This window comes from Brachyhypopomus gauderio, chromosome 19 (genome assembly GCF_052324685.1).
Source record: "Brachyhypopomus gauderio isolate BG-103 chromosome 19, BGAUD_0.2, whole genome shotgun sequence".
Taxonomy (NCBI): domain Eukaryota; kingdom Metazoa; phylum Chordata; class Actinopteri; order Gymnotiformes; family Hypopomidae; genus Brachyhypopomus; species Brachyhypopomus gauderio.
Genome location: NC_135229.1, coordinates 2,260,466 through 2,277,058, shown reverse-complemented (window position 1 = coordinate 2,277,058; position 16,593 = coordinate 2,260,466). Strand labels below are relative to the sequence as shown.

Sequence of the window (16,593 nt, the reverse complement as noted above, 5' to 3'; positions counted from 1 at the left end):
GAGCAAAAGCATTCATTTAACACCACAGTCGTTTGCATCCCTGGTCACCCAGACGCCTACACCCAGTCACCCAGACGCCTACACCCAGTCACCTAGACATCTACACCCAGTCACCCAGACTTCTACACCCAGTCACCCAGACGTCTACACCCAGTCACCCAGACTTCTACACCCAGTCACCCAGACGTCTACACCCCGTCACTCAGACGCCTACACCCAGTCACTCAGACGCCTACACCCAGTCACCCAGACGTCTACACCCAGTCACCCAGACGTCTACACCCAGTCACCCAGACGTCTACACCCAGTCACCCAGACGTCTACACCCAGTCACCCAGACGTCTACACCCAGTCACCCAGACGTCTAGTCCATCTTCCAGCTGCCATGTAGTTAAAGGTGTCAGAAGAACAGACATTTGGACTGAGCTGGATCAGTGAAAACTGAAGACCAGTTCACCTTCTATGTTTGCTCAAATTATATTGACACTCTCCGTCCAATCACAAATTTTCAACAGTTGCCAATCAATTCAGAATATGAACCTGTACTTGGGAAGCTTTAAATAATCCAGTTTTGTCAGCGTTGTGCTTCCACACTGCCCAGCCTGATTCACATTTTAAACATTCCACGGGGAAAATACGTTTGCTGAAAGAAAGCATTATAAAGTTGTTTTGCTATTCTTGATGACTCAATTCCATTCGGTTTCAACCTTTGTCAAACAAGCCCTTTCCTCTAAATGCTTTCAGAGGCTATAAAATCAACGCTGGCCCACAACACTGCTCTCATTACCTTTGGAAATGGCTGGGAGGTTTTGGAGCATCATTTTACAAGCTCAGATGGAAACGATCCACCAGACCACTTCCTGGTAATTGGAGCATGTTGGTTTATACCATCCAGCATTAAATAACTTTTCAATCTCCTGGTTTCAATTTTTTCCCCTTGGTAGGCAGCGCCCGCTCTGAGAAACACGTGAAGGCAAGATCCAGATGGCCCATATAAACATTTTATTTTTTAAGAACATTCTGTGTCAGTAATAGTGACAGTTGGGCTTTTCCAGCAGTGAGGCACAACCCTGTGACCCTGTGACCCTGTACTGCACGCTCACTCACCCTTGGAACAGGAAGAGGTTCATGTAGTTGTAGCTCTTGGTCAGGAAGTTGCCCAGGACGCGTGTGGGGTAGCCACAGCGGATCTGGTACGCCGACAAGCCAAAGTAGACGCACTTTACGAAGTACCAGAGTTGGGCCACCGTGTTCTGGCTGAAACGCCTGGCAGGTCAGGAGACACTCGTGGGTTAAAGTGCGTCGATCCCACAGTTTCACGTGACATCGGGACAAGTGTTAAAACAACGGGGCAGCCGCTCAAAGCAGCTGAGAGAGACGCTCAAAGCAAATCACGTCTGCAGGGGAGATGGTTTCACACCTCACAGGACAGAGCAGCAGTACAGTGTGTGTGTGTGTGTGTGTGTGTGTGTGTGTGTGTGTGTGTAATAAACCACAGAGAGTGTGTGTAGGCTGTTCTACCTTTCCGTGATTCCGGGCAGAATGAAGAACATCCAGAAATGGATCCCGAACACCAGGATCACTTGGAAAATCACTTTCCCCATGACGGTCTTGCGGAGGTACAGGGCCCGGTCCACGACCATGGTACCGAACTGGATCAGCACCATGACGAGGAAGGGCCCTGGGACCTGGTCCTCGGACAACGACGAGGTGATGTCCCCTCCCTGGTGCTTCTAAAGGGCCATGTGTTAAGAAGGAGGAAGAGATTACTAGACTAACCAACACAACACAAAACAAGATCTAGAATGAACAGATCTAGAATGAACAGAATTAAGTTATAAATAAAATGTCTGTTTAATAGTTAAATACGTTATTTAATTTTCTAGGAATAGATACATTTAGTAAGTGTAAGTGACACATAGCAAAGTCATCAATTATACATGTATATAATATTAATAATGTATCTAGCTAATGCTGTTGTGTCTGATCTGGACTACCCCAAATGCCCAGAAGCCAAACACGATGATGATGAAGTCAACGGTGTCTGCCAAGAACATGAGGACGTAGACGTCTGTCACGGCACTGTACTCTGGGTGGATGAGGTTGTAGAAGAACTGGCGGATAGGGAGGTAGATCCCTAACCCCCTGAACACACACAGAGGAAAGTCAACACACACACACACACACACACACACACACACACACACACACACACACACACACACACACACACACACACACACATACACACACACTCACTTCCGGATGAGGAAGACTCTGGCCTTGATGAGCTGCTCCCGGAGTTTCTCGGCGATGAGTTCCCTGCGGCTCTTGTTCTGTGTGCCTGCCTGGCTGTCCTCGCGTTTGATGCTATTCCTTGTGCTCGTGCTGCCTGGGGGGCGGAGTCACAGCACAAGCGACGCTACAGTCAGTCCACACACCCCTGCAACACCTCCATCAGGGCGGGGCCGCCGGCTGAAGTGTTAACTCTCGAGTTGTCTGCGATTTTAACGTTGTCTGTGTGCATTTTTCGGTGTGTTTGCTCAGCGCTATTTTAAAAATGTTACGTTATGTTACGTTATGTTACGTTACGTTATGTTACGTTACGTTACGGTACCTTATGGTACGGTATGTTATGTTACAGTATGCAAAGTTACATTGCGTCACGTTATGTCACGTCACGTTATGTCACGTCACGTCACGTCACGTCACGTCATGTCATGTCATGTCACGTCATGTCACGTCATGTCAAGTCACGTTACGTGACGGTAAGTCATGTCACGTTAAGTTACGTTATGTTACATTAATCTGTCCGGAATATTCGTTGTTTATCATTATGTTGAAGTGCTGACAAAGATCAGAGGCCGCAGTGCCTGGATTAGGTCCTTGGGTTAAGCCCGTGACCTCTCACCTCTCTTGGAGCGCAGTGATGATCGTTGCGAGACATGCGAACCCCCACTGGAGCTCTTCCGCCGCTGGTACGTGCGCTGCTCGGAGGAGTGCACGTGCACATACACGCACGCCTGGGGTGACCCGGAGGAGGAGCCCGCCGTGGTCCTCCCGCTGTGCGGAGACGAGCTCCTCTTCTTCTCCTGCTCTCTCATTCTCTCTTCGTCCTCGGACTCGTCGCCGTGGAAGGAGGAGTCTTCTTTCTTCGTTGATTTGGGGTCGTCCTCGTCCCACAGGCCATGGCACTGGAGCAGGATAAACAAACAACAAGTAAACAAACTGTGTTAATAAATAAGTCATCAATAAGTCATGGATTACAAGAAATTCAGATTACAAGCCCAAACCCAAAGCAAGATTCTGGCGTGAAGCCAGATGAGCACCTTGAGGATGGAGCGGTGGAAGAAGAGGGCGAGCAGCTGCACGAGGTCGTAGTGCACGTAGCCGTCCTTCTTCTCCACGCCGATGATGTTGGGCGGGTGGTACGGCTTCTTGCGGTTCACCTCCACGTTGTGGTTGAAGGGGAAAAAGCCAAACTGGAAGAAATATTTGATGACGATGGTGACCTGAAAGAGGAAGATCGGCCGTATTTAATGGAGAGGCCAGACCTGCAGTGCGACCGCTACAGTGCGACCCCTACAGTGCGGCCCTGTGGTGTGACCCTGCAGTGTGACCCTGCAGTGTTGTCATGCTAAGCTGTTTTTGCCACTGTGTATATGGGATATATTCTGGACACTGGAGACTAGAATCAGAAAATTATTGGAAAAATGCAGAAAGTGTGTGTAACATGTGTGTAATGCGTGTGTGTAAAGTGTGTGTAACGTGTGCATAAAGTGTGTGTAACGTGTGTGTAAAGTGTGTGTAACGTGTGTGTAAAGTGTGTGTAACGCGTGTGTAATGTGTGTAACGTGTGTGTGACGCGTGTGTAACGTGTGTGTGTAAAGTGTGTGTAACGCGTGTGTAACGTGTGTGTGGAGTGTGTAACATGTATGTAACGCGTGAGTAACATGTGTGTAACATGTGTGTAAAGTGTGTGTAGTGTGTGTAACGCGTGTGTAATGTGTGTGTAACGTGTGTGTAACATGTTTGTAACGCGTGTGTAACGTGTGTGTAATGTGTGTGTGTAAAGTGTGTGTAGTGTGTGTAGCGTGTGTGTAACGTGTGTGTGTAAAGTGTGTGTAGTGTGTGTAACGTGTGTGTAACGTGTGTGTAGTGTGTGTAACGTGTGTGTAGTGTGTGTAACGTGTGCGTAAAGTGTGTGTAAAGTGTGTGTAGTGTGTGTAACTCGTGTATAACGTGTGTGTAATGTGTGCGCATGCCTCTGTGTAGATGATGGCGGTCATCCAGAAGCGTTTGCTGGGTCGGGGCACAGACAGCATGGCCCACAGGAAGATGAGGATGGGCAGGACCAGCGTGGCCATAGAGGCCGAGATCATGTGGTTCAGGATGATGACCAGGTAGCACACCATCTCAGAGTGCGCCACCAGCAGGTTATAGAGGGCGTAGCACAGCTGCAGGCCCAGGGGCTGTGCCTTGTAGAAGTTCTCTGAGCTCTCCAATTCCTCGTCATAGAACATTCTGGAAAAATGAGAGGGAGTAAAATGAAACCGCGATGTAAATCTGGTGTGGTGAAGGAGAGCGGACAGGTCTACTACTGTGGTAGAGGTCTGGTGTGGAACGTGGAGGTGGAGCTGTGGTAGAGATTAAGGTGGAGTATGATGGAGATGGACGTGAGGTAGAGGTGAAGTTGGAGGGAGGTATGGTGGAGATGGACGTGAGGTAGAGGTGAAGGTGGAGATGTGGTGAAGATGGACGTGAGGTAGAGGTGAAGGTGGAGGTACGGTGGAGATAGACATGAGATGGAGGTGAAGGTGGAGGTGTGGTGAAGATGTGGTGGAGGTGAAGGTGTGTTGAAGGTGAAGGTGGAGGTGTGGTGGAGATGTGGTGGAGGTGAAGGTGTGTTGAAGGTGAAGGTGGAGGTGTGGTGGAGATGTGGTGGAGGTGAAGGTGTGTTGGAGGTGAAGGTGGAGGTGTGGTGGAGTTGTCATGGAGGTGAAGGTGTGTTGAAGGTGAAGGTGGAGGTGTGGTGGAGATGTGGTGGAGGTGAAGGTGTGTTGGAGGTGAAGGTGGAGGTGTGGTGGAGATGTCATGGAGGTGAAGGTGTGTTGGAGGTGAAGGTGGAGGTGTGGTGGAGATGTGGTGGAGGTGAAGGTGTGTTGAAGGTGAAGGTGGAGGTGTGGTGGAGATGTGGTGGAGGTGAAGGTGTGTTGAAGATGAAGGTGGAGGTGTGGTGAAGATGTCATGGAGGTGAAGGTGTGTTGAAGGTGAAAGTGGAGGTGTGGTGGAGATGTGGTGGAGGTGAAGGTGTGTTGGAGGTGAAGGTGGAGGTGTGGTGGAGTTGTCATGGAGGTGAAGGTGTGTTGAAGGTGAAGGTGGAGGTGTGGTGGAGATGTGGTGGAGGTGAAGGTGTGTTGGAGGTGAAGGTGGAGGTGTGGTGGAGTTGTCATGGAGGTGAAGGTGTGTTGAAGGTGAAGGTGGAGGTGTGGTGGAGATGTGGTGGAGGTGAATGTGTGTTGAAGGTGAAGGTGGAGGTGTGGTGGAGATGTGGTGGAGGTGAAGGTGTGTTGAAGGTGAAGGTGGAGGTGTGGTGAAGATGTCGTGGAGGTGAAGGTGGAGGTGTGGTGGAGATGTGGTGGAGGTGAAGGTGTGTTGAAGGTGAAGGTGGAGGTGTGGTGGAGATGTCATGGAGGTGAAGGTGTGTTGGAGGTGAAGGTGGAGGTGTGGTGGAGATGTGGTGGAGGTGAAGGTGTGTTGAAGGTGAAGGTGGAGGTGTGGTGGAGATGTGGTGGAGGTGAAGGTGTGTTGAAGGTGAAGGTGGAGGTGTGGTGGAGTTGTCATGGAGGTGAAGGTGTGTTGAAGGTGAAGGTGGAGGTGTGGTGGAGATGTGGTGGAGGTGAAGGTGTGTTGGAGGTGAAGGTGGAGGTGTGGTGGAGATGTGGAGGTGAAGGTGTGTTGAAGGTGAAGGTGGAGGTGTGGTGAAGATGTGGTGGAGGTGAAGGTGGAGGTGTGGTGGAGATGTGGTGGAGGTGAAGGTGTGTTGGAGGTGAAGGTGGAGGTGTGGTGGAGATGTGGTGGAGGTGAAGGTGTGTTGGAGGTGAAGGTGGAGGTGTGGTGGAGATGTCGTGGAGGTGAAGGTGTGTTGAAGGTGAAGGTGGAGGTGTGGTGGAGATGTCATGGAGGTGAAGGTGTGCTGGAGGTGAAGGTGGAGGTGTGGTGGAGATGTGGTGGAGGTGAAGGTGTGTTGAAGGTGAAGGTGGAGGTGTGGTGGAGATGTGGTGGAGGTGAAGGTGTGTTGAAGGTGAAGGTGGAGGTGTGGTGGAGATGTGGTGGAGGTGAAGGTGTGTTGAAGGTGAAGGTGGAGGTGTGGTGGAGATGTGGTGGAGGTGAAGGTGTGTTGAAGGTGAAGGTGGAGGTGTGGTGGAGATGTGGTGGAGGTGAAGGTGTGTTGGAGGTGAAGGTGGAGGTGTGGTGGAGATGTGGTGGAGGTGAAGGTGTGTTGAAGGTGAAGGTGGAGGTGTGGTGGAGATGTGGTGTAGGTGAAGGTGTGTTGAAGGTGAAGGTGGAGGTGTGGTGGAGATGTGGTGGAGGTGAAGGTGTGTTGAAGGTGAAGGTGGAGGTGTGGTGGAGATGTCATGGAGGTGAAGGTGTGTTGAAGGTGAAGGTGGAGGTGTGGTGGAGATGTCATGGAGGTGAAGGTGTGTTGAAGGTGAAGGTGGAGGTGTGGTGGAGATGTGGTGGAGGTGAAGGTGTGTTGAAGGTGAAGGTGGAGGTGTGGTGGAGTTGTCATGGAGGTGAAGGTGTGTTGAAGGTGAAGGTGGAGGTGTGGTGGAGATGTCATGGAGGTGAAGGTGTGTTGAAGGTGAAGGTGGAGGTGTGGTGGAGATGTGGTGGAGGTGAAGGTGTGTTGAAGGTGAAGGTGGAGGTGTGGTGGAGATGTCATGGAGGTGAAGGTGTGTTGAAGGTGAAGGTGGAGGTGTGGTGGAGATGTCGTGGAGGTGAAGGTGTGTTGGAGGTGAAGGTGGTGTGGTGGAAACCCACTTGTTGAGCAAGAGCTCGCTGGCAGTGAGATCGGTGGTCTGAGAGGGCAGCAGCGAGATGTCCAGATCCGACCTGCTGTCTGACGTCATCAGCATTAGCCTCCGATTGTCCTCCGAGCTGTCCTCCGAGCTGATGGACAGCCTGTCGAAGCTCACCGCCTTGCTGTAACTGGGCGGCACCTCCACGTCGGACGTGGTGGGGGCGTCCGTGTCAGGGGTGTAGAGCAGGCCGGCTGCCCGCTCTGACTGGTCATCCGCTCCACCAGGGCTCAGAGCTCGGACTTCGTCCTCAGTCTGCTCCTCTTCCTCCTCACCACTGGACTTTTGTTCAGTCTGCTCAAGGACTTGGTCTTCAGTGTCATATTCTTCTACAGGCTCTATGGCTCTCAGAGAGATGGTATCCAGTCCCCCAGACACTGGTGCTCCAATCTCCAGTTCCCCAGACACTGGTTTTCCAATCTCCAGTTCCCCAGACACTGGTTTTCCAATCTCCAGTTCCCCAGACACTGATGCTCCAATCTCCAGTTCTCCAGACACTGGTGCTCCAATCTCCAGTTCCCCAGACACTGGTGCTCCAATCTCCAGTTCCCCAGACACTGGTTTTCCAATCTCCAGTTCCCCAGACACTGGTGCTCCAATCTCCAGTCCCCCAGACACTGGTGCTCCAATCTCCAGTCCCCCAGACACTGGTGCTCCAATCTCCAGTTCCCCAGTGTCCTGATCCCCATTTTCCGATCCACTGATGTGAGGTTCTTTGGTGTCAAGAGTCCCCGTGTATGGTTCACCTGTGTCCGGATCATCAGTATATAGTTCCCTGTGGGACACTTCCATGGTGTCCATTTCCCCTGGATCTGGTTCCCATGGATCTGGTTCCCCTGTGTCGGGTTCCCCTCTGTGCGGTCCTGCGGGCTGTTCTGGACTCTCCTCCACCTCCTCAATTGTGTCATTGGTGCCTTGCCGTGAGAATAAAGTGATGCACTGAGTGGCTTCACTGTTGGCAGAACACACACACACACACACACACACACACACACACACACACACACACACACACACACACACACCAGAAATAACTGATAAACCAAAGTAATGCTTGTTCATGTGCAAAATCCTGTCAAGGGTAATGATGAAGAGAGCTATCAAACTGTAAAGAACAGAAAGCGATCAGTTCCTCAACTCTGGGAGAGGCCCAGACGTTACTTCTGCATCTGATCACACACTATCTGCCTCCCTAGACGGCCCAGGAGCTCAGGAGGCCATGCGGGAGCAGAAGGCGACAGACACGCAGTGTGCGCTAACAACCTGGAGATGGCGCTGCTGGCACTGTCCATGGACGAGTTGGAAAGGTCCAGGCTGTACATTTTGCGCAGCTTGGGCCGTGCACGCTCGCTGGTCTTGGGCACGTGCACGTCGTCCAGCTCGTCCAGCGTGGACTGACGTGAGAAAAGCATAGTGGCCTCCGTGCATGCACTGATGAAGATGGAGAGATGGAGAGGTGGAATAAAACGACATGAATGGATGGATGAACTAGCAATGTGAGAATTGATTATAAAGCCCAACAATGTTGTACAACACATCTCTGTTTCCCAGATTCAGTACTATATTTAATACTATAATTAATTAGTATGATATTACTATATATTTATATTTGTACTCCCTGTTCTTCTTAAGCTGGGCGTACACTGTGCGATTTTTGGCCCATTTTCAGCCGATTATTCACTTGTGGGACTATTTTTGCAATCGGGACGAGTTTCGGCTCAATCGCATGTCGTGCATCGTTTAGTTTACACAGGTAAACGAGGAGCGATTCACACCTCACGACCAACTCCCGATCAGAAATCGCAGCGTCGCAAGAATATCAAACATGTTTGAAATTCAAATCGCTCCTCGTGAGATCGCATGAGAGCGTCGGGTCGTATAGTGTGAGTATATGAATCGTGAGCTGTGAACTTTTAAACCTTGCGATTTAGTCGTACAGTTTGAGCTGGAGCTGAGTACACGATTTAAAATATCGTACAGTGTACGCCCAGCTTAAGTACAACGGTGAGTGGCCTTAGCACATCCACTAAATAACCACACAAGGTGGGAACAGGGGCATGATTATATATACAGAAGCATGATATCTCAGAATGAAGATCACTCATCAAAAGCGACTGGTTAGGATGAATAAGCTGAATATTGGTCACAGAGGGTGGTGCTATGATGATTTAGAAGTGTCCAGTGATGTCAGCAACGCGTTACTGACGTCACTGGGCACTTTCCAACTCTAATCTTACCACTTTTTTCAGTAACGAGTAATATAACGCGTTACTATTTCCAGTCCAGTAATCAGATTAAAGTTACTTATCCAAATAACTGTGCGTTACTATTTTATTTTCCTTAGTAAAAATATATATTTTTCTTTCTTCTTGGCTCAGTTCTACTTTTGCGTCTGACCGTAGCGCTCGACTCCGCACGCTGCGCGCGACCCTGTGAGAGCGCGAGCGCGTTCACGTCATTTTTTGCAGTGTTGTCCATAACGATATGTGGTAGTGTAAAGAAACCCCTCAAAAACTATGGAGTCAAATTAGGGTCTTTAATGGTGACGAAAAAAAAATAATATCGCAAATATAAGATTAGCATTTTGCATTTTACGTTCCTAATTTATTTCTGCAATACTTTCCCTCTTTTGCGTTTCTTTCTTTTCTTTGCGTTTCACATTTTATGTTGCTGCTTTTTTTTTTTTGCAATACTTTCTCCCTTTTGCGTTTCTTTCTTTTGTTTGCTCGTCACTGCTTTTCTTTGGGTCTCGCATTTTACGTTCATAATTTTTTTTGGGCTTCTCTCTTTTCTTTGCTCCGGTTTTACCCTCTGTGTGGGGCGGGGAAAAAGGCGTGGCCAAGAGCGAAAGGCGTGTTGTGAACGTTCAGCGGCATCAGTTGAACCGTCACACAGCGCAGCAATTTGGTTACTGGTATCATGGCAGACGGTCGCCCAGCTGGACCACAGGTATATGCGTGCAGACATAGACATCAGGTGCTAAAGCACCACCAACTCTGCCCTTTATCAACGAAAGTGCCCTTTTAAAACTTCGTTTAAAAAAATATATATTATTATTATTATTAACATTTTACTGAGGTCGGTTTGAAATGATCTTTTGAAAACCTGAGCGAATAAAAACAATGCCCTGAAATGCGCCACCACCTCGCACACACCCGACCTCTCTCTTCCTTTAACACCAGATGCCTGTTCACAGCACGCCTTTCGCTCTTGGCCACGCCTCTTTTCCCGCCCCCACACAGAGGGTAAAACCGGAGCAAAGAAAAGAGAGAAGCGCAAAAAAAAATTATGAACGTAAAATGCGAGACGCAAAGAAAAGCAGTGACGCGCAAACAAAAGAAAGAAACGCAAAAGGGAGAAAGTATTGCAAAAAAAAAGCAGCAACATAAAATGTGAAACGCAAAGAAAAGAAAGAAACGCAAAAGAGGGAAAGTATTGCAGAAACAAATTAGGAACGTAAAATGCAAAATGCTAATCTTATATTTGCGATATTATTATTTTTTCGTCACCATTAAAGACCCTAATTTGACTCCATAATAAACAGGGGAACGTTTACCTGACAAATTTTTATGTTGCTTTGTGTTCCAGGTTTGAAAAGTGCTGGAATTTAGGCTAACGTAGCCTACTTTAAAATGCTTGAAATTGTAATGGTATTTCGTTGCACAACAAATAGCTTTCTGACTGAATAGTTCGCTTGTATTACATTTACAAATATATTTACAAATAATACCGCGCAGCTACACAAACGTAATGTCAGGAGATATATTATTTAAATGTCAGGGGATACATTGTTACTGTTAAAATGCACTTCCAATAAAGTGAGTATTGGAAAAACTAATTTTGCTGCTGAATGTAACCACAAAAGTAACTTGTAATCTTTTTAAAGGAGTAATCAGTAATCGGATTACTTTTTCAAGGTAACTAAGCCATCACTGGAAGTGCCACATGTAAAAGGACAAAGTGAAGGACTTGAGCACAAGAATTCACAGAATATTACATGTAAAAAGACTAACTGATGATGATGATGATGATGATGATGACGACGACATTTAAACAGTGCCTGACCAAAGTATTAAAGTATTAACTTCTATTCTGGTCACAGCACACTGAAACCAACTTGCAGATTTGTGCGGAAATGTTTTGCGTTTGAAGTTGCGTTCGTACGCAAACATTTTGCAGAAATGTGCTGACAGGAGTGAGACGAGAGTGCTGTGGAGTGCTGGCGTCCCACACACCTGGACATGCTCTCTCTGGACACCACCGAGTCCTGGCTGTCCATAGTGCACACCCTGCGTCTGCGCCTTCGTCTGAGGGAGCCAGAGCTGGAGTCTTCCTCACTGATGCGGTCCAGGCCGGACTCCCGGGAGGCGTTCAGACGCAGCTGCTTCTGGTAGTACACGTGGATGGTCTCACGTGAAGGCACGTTGCCCTGCGGAGTGAGAGTGTGGGGGTCAGCCACTCCTCCCAATATCACCCTTAGACTTATATGTAGTGGTAAACAGTTTATATAATTTAAAGGTAGAATAATTCTTTATCCAACAACTTCTTACCACATGTGTTAAGTTTAACACATGTGTTAAGTTTAACACATGTATCACACTCCTAGAAACTCTAACCCCTAACCCTAAATCTAACCCCTAACTCTAACCGTAACCCTAACCCTAACCCCTACCAACAACCAGTCAGTAAGCCAGTGCACTAAAACGTTTTTTAACCCTGACACAAGATGAAGTCTAAATCCTAACCCTAACCCCTAACCCTAGTTTGATACTAATGTCAACAACAGATTAGTGAAGCACAAGCGTGCGTGTGTGTGTGTGTGTGCGTGCGTGTGTGTATGTGTGTGTGTGTGTCACACACCTTCTTGACCTCTCTGGTGAGCATACAGCGTTCTATGCGCAGGACGGTGGAGATATCGATATACTCCCTGCAGATGGAGTTGATCCAGACGGTCACACTCTCCACCGTGGTCAGGAACAGCACCCACGTGAACCTGATGATGTTGAACACCCTCTTAATGATGTTGTCTGCAATATAAAGACACACAGGTGCATTTCTGCAGGTTGGGCCACAACCAAGAAACAAACGTTTTCAGCTTTCTTACAGTTTTTGACGACTGCTAACGTGCGTTTGTCCAATCTGTAGTCACATTTTCAAAACTCCAAACACAGTGAACACAACATCAGTTTTCAGTGGCTATACTATTAGTTCAATTCATGTTGTTATGGCACAAAATGCAGTCATTTTACATGTTTTTATAATGCTTAAATTTTCTATACACACAAGGTTATCCAATAACAAAATTCTGGATCGTTTTCGTCTTATTTACAATTGCTTGTACACAGCATGCCAAAAATGAAAACCTAAGGTTCAAAACCTTAAATATTGTATAAAATGCCAAGTTCTGCAAAAAGTTATTACTGTTGTACACATTTTTTGCACATATAGATCAATCAAATAAAATGAAGTACAGTAATGTACTGGGTCAGAGAGGAGCAAATATAACAATTTGTCCTGCAATCTCAAGTGCTGGTTTGGTCCTTCACAAATGCCAGATTGGTCCCTATAACAGTGACCTCCTTCTTTCGTTTTTGAATGAACTCTACCAACAACTGGTTCCAGAAGCAGAAAGGGAACAGGTGGGAGGAAACATGAGGACATTTGTGATGGGACGATGTAGCATTCTGTCATTCTCATGTCATCACAGACTGGTTTATAGACCATCCAAGAGTGATGTCCCTTTTCCTCCCGCCCTACTCGCCTTTCCTCAACCCCACTAAGGAACTTTTTTCAGTCTGGAGGTTGAAGGTGTATGATCATCGGCTCCAAATGTCCAACCTGGATGCAATGGATCCCGGCTGCAGAGACATTTCAGCTGAAGACTGCCAGGGGTGAATAAGGCATATCAAGCTTTTCTATCCTAGGTGCATGGCAAGGGCCAACATCTGATGTGATGTGGATGAAAACATGTGGCCAACTGCTGAAGACCACTTAGATTACACGTAACAAGACTGTTTAGTTTTGTATTGTGTTTTTCCCCCTTGTGTGGCTTTTTTTGTATATGTGTATTTTTTGCACATATGGGACCATGGCTAATTATGTTTACAATTACGATAATTATTTTTTGGGTTAGGCCACAATTTACAGTAATGTCCCTAATACAGTAAAATATACCCTTTACTGCAAAACTGTTACTCCTTTTTTGTCTAATCTACATTCCATATAGTACCTAACAGTAAATATCACTCATTGTGTAGACAGTATGTTGCCAAAAATGCACACATTTGAAAAAAAAGTCCAAATGAAGCGGATTACAGTAAAAATGAACTGACTAAGAAAAAAACAGATGTTACTGTAAAATGTCTGTTGTTTGCTGGGAGAGGGTAAAATATTACATGTAATACTGTTTCTGTATTGCCATCAAATGTTAGTTTTTTTACAGTGGTTGTGCAGTGATTGACTGTTCATCTCAAAAAGAGAATATGTGCTAGTGTTTGTAATAATGATTGGATACTGAACCAGGTTTGCTGTGTTTTAACAAAGTTGTTTGCATTGTGAAATGCAGAGTTGTTATTTAGTTAGGAAAATGCGCTTTTGAACACGATATTAACTATTTGGCTATTTGTGTGAGGTCAATGTGTTGCTGTGTTTAGAGTTTTGACAATGTATCACAAGTATTGGGAAATGCACGTTAGCAGTCGTCAAAAACTGTAATTACAAAAGATGTTAAATGCCTTTCAGTCACAGCTGGACACATATGTGAGTGAAATAGGAAAAACTTTTTTTAGATAATGTTACATGTGTGCTTCATTAATATGACTAGAGTAGCTCACCACTTTCCACTATTAATATTAGCAGGACGTGTGTGTGTGTGTATGTGTGTGTGTGTGTGTGTGTGTGTATGTGTGTGTACCTGGACCGTCCTTCTTCTCCTCTGAGCTCTGCTGTTCATCATCACCAACTTCAATTGCCACATAACCTGCACACACACACACACACACACACACACACACACACACACACATACACACAGTTCTCATACTCTTTACTGAAGCAGATAAAGCAGGAGAGGCCAAGTGTGCACTGTGTGTGTGTGTGTGTGTGTGTGTGTATTTGTGTGTATGTGTGTGTGTGTATTTGTGTGTGTGTGTGTGTGTGTGTGTATTTGTGTGTATGTGTGTGTGTATTTGTGTGTGTGTATTTGTGTGTACGTGTGAGTGTGTATTTGTGTGTATGTGTGTGTGTGTGTAACAGTGTAAAGTGTGTGACAGCGTCTGTTCATCACCTTCCTTCTTATCTCTGCGGCGTTTGTGTCCTCTGCCGTAACGTCTCCAGAAACGCCGGTGCTCCTTGCTCCGCTCCTTCAGCGCTGTTTTGGAGTCGGTGACCCAGGCATGGTACACAAACTGTGGAGGAACACCATCAAAGCAGCAAAACAGCTTTAGCCAATCAAACATGCCCCCTGCAGCCAGCGCACCAATCACGGCAGAGCTCACCAAACCCCAGCCTGAAGTCAAATAACCATTTTTTTTTGTGGACGTTCCACATCGTGACAACAAGATTTATGCAGAGATTATGAGTTCTCTCTGACAGTGTTATTTTCTATAACTTTGGTAATGTTTAGTTGGTTGAATCCAGGCTACACACACACACACACACACATACACACACACACACACACACACACACATACACACACACACAGATGGAGAATGGCAGGACTGCAGTTTGCTTTGCCCCACTGATGTAGAAATCACTTCTGTACTTTTAGAAGTGCCTGAGAAAGACACACGGTGAGAGAAGTTGTTGAGACAGGTGATTACTAACACACAGTGGGGCAAACCACACACACACACACACACACACACACACACACTTGAGGACATCACACACCACCCTAACACATGATCCCACAGGAGTCATAACAGTCATGCGGTCCAGTCACGATGATGCCACCCTACACAAACCAACCACACATGAACAAACACAACACACACACACACACACACACACACTGTATTTTGCCAAAGCATTTTCAGTCCGTGCTGCCTCTTCTGGGTCAGTATTTCAGCTCTGTTTAAGGACCCCCCGCAACAAACTCGGCACCACGGAGCGAAAAAGCAAAGGCACTGCCAAGCAAAAACACCACAAAAAGCAAACATCTGTGGGCGGGGTAGCATGGCTCCGGTGATGGAGGGAGCATGGCTCCGGTGACAGGATACCTTAGCAGCCCTGATAAGATACTGCAGGATAGTTTTGGGCAGTTTTATGATAGACCTGGGCAGCGCCAGGACAGCGGAGGCAAACTTTCCAATGGCTCGCTGCAAGAGAGGGACAGAGCCAACCAGGGTTAGAGACATCACCGCAGGGACGAGTCTGAGGGGACCGTTGTCCTGCTGAGTGGCTCTCAACTGTGTGCGCTAACTGAGCCACCAGCCTCAGACTTCTGCAGTTTTAGCAGCTAGTTAAGTGAGCACTGCTGGGCTAAACTATTCCTTCAGATGATAGGAGTATGACAAAAAAATTATATATACACATAACACAGTGTTATAGCTCAATATGGGACACTGGGGAAAACACTTCACAGCACTGTAAACAGAGGACAGCACTGTAAACAGAGGACTTTATGTCGTTGTTTAAAAAGAACAAACTCATTGTGGACTTTCAAGAGCAAGAACTGGAGTGAGAGCTAAAATAATGTTCAATGTTTGATAAGCACGATTTCTCCAGGTCTCGGGGCCTGGAGAAGAAAGCCAAGCTATAAATGAACAGATTAACAGTGACAGATTACAGAATAAAGGTTTTTGGTCTGTAAATGGAGAAATGGTGTTCTGATGTGGAAGAAACATCTACAGTAATGTTCTACTGTCCTTAGAGGTGTCATCATCCTTCAGACAGTGCTGACATTGCATTTGAGAGTGACCATTCAAGACACATTCAAGTGTGTTTGCTCACGTTTGAGTGTGTCCGCTCACATTCGAGTGTTTCCGCTCACGTCTGAGTGTGTCTGGTCACGTTCGAGTTTGTCTGCTCATGTTCGAGTGTGTCTGGTCACGTTCGAGTGTGTACTCTCACATTTGAGTGTGTCATCTCATGTTTGAGGTGGTTCCGCCCACATTTGAGTGTGTGTCCGTTCATACGTGTGCTCACCTGAAAGGCTGATTTCTTGGGAGGTTCCTCCTCTTTTTTGTCATCCTCCTCTTCCTCGTCTTCACTGTCAGTCTCAAACAAGTAGTAATCTCCACTCCTCACCACTGAGAGAGGAAAGGCGGGAATAAACACTCACTCTAAAGCTGTGATCCAATCAGCAGTGCAGGAAAGCAAAGAACGTGGGCGGCTTTATCATGAAGGAATTCCTTTCAGTGGTCTATGGAGGTGAAATCATTTGATTGACATTGTTCTCTAAAAGACTGCCTTAGGTAGGATTTATCTTAAAGCTCACAAGTGGTGATGAACCGTAATAAAACAATGTCTATTTAACCTTGAACTTACCACTGTACTTTGAGAAAAA

General features: G+C 46.9%; 1 protein-coding gene across 10 annotated transcripts in view; it reads right to left on the bottom strand.

Moving 5' to 3' along the window:
• The window catches only part of piezo2b (piezo-type mechanosensitive ion channel component 2b), a 77,455-nt gene that overhangs the window by 12,447 nt on the left and 48,415 nt on the right, over window positions 1-16,593 (bottom strand). For 7 of the 10 annotated variants that reach the window (XM_076981775.1, XM_076981780.1, XM_076981776.1 and 4 more), the window contains 15 exons: window positions 16,233-16,336; window positions 15,305-15,403; window positions 14,368-14,488; window positions 13,996-14,061; window positions 11,943-12,109; window positions 11,318-11,511; window positions 8,346-8,513; window positions 7,045-8,034; window positions 4,266-4,524; window positions 3,330-3,512; window positions 2,912-3,194; window positions 2,260-2,392; window positions 1,998-2,145; window positions 1,522-1,733; window positions 1,108-1,266 (listed from right to left, as the gene is read on the bottom strand). In XM_076981775.1, coding sequence (XP_076837890.1) covers window positions 1,108-1,266; window positions 1,522-1,733; window positions 1,998-2,145; window positions 2,260-2,392; window positions 2,912-3,194; window positions 3,330-3,512; window positions 4,266-4,524; window positions 7,045-8,034; window positions 8,346-8,513; window positions 11,318-11,511; window positions 11,943-12,109; window positions 13,996-14,061; window positions 14,368-14,488; window positions 15,305-15,403; window positions 16,233-16,336 — 3,286 coding nt within the window. The remainder of the gene's footprint in view (window positions 1-1,107; window positions 1,267-1,521; window positions 1,734-1,997; window positions 2,146-2,259; window positions 2,393-2,911; window positions 3,195-3,329; window positions 3,513-4,265; window positions 4,525-7,044; window positions 8,035-8,345; window positions 8,514-11,317; window positions 11,512-11,942; window positions 12,110-13,995; window positions 14,062-14,367; window positions 14,489-15,304; window positions 15,404-16,232; window positions 16,337-16,593) is intronic. The other 3 variants (XM_076981782.1, XM_076981783.1, XM_076981785.1) reach the window with 1 other exon arrangement.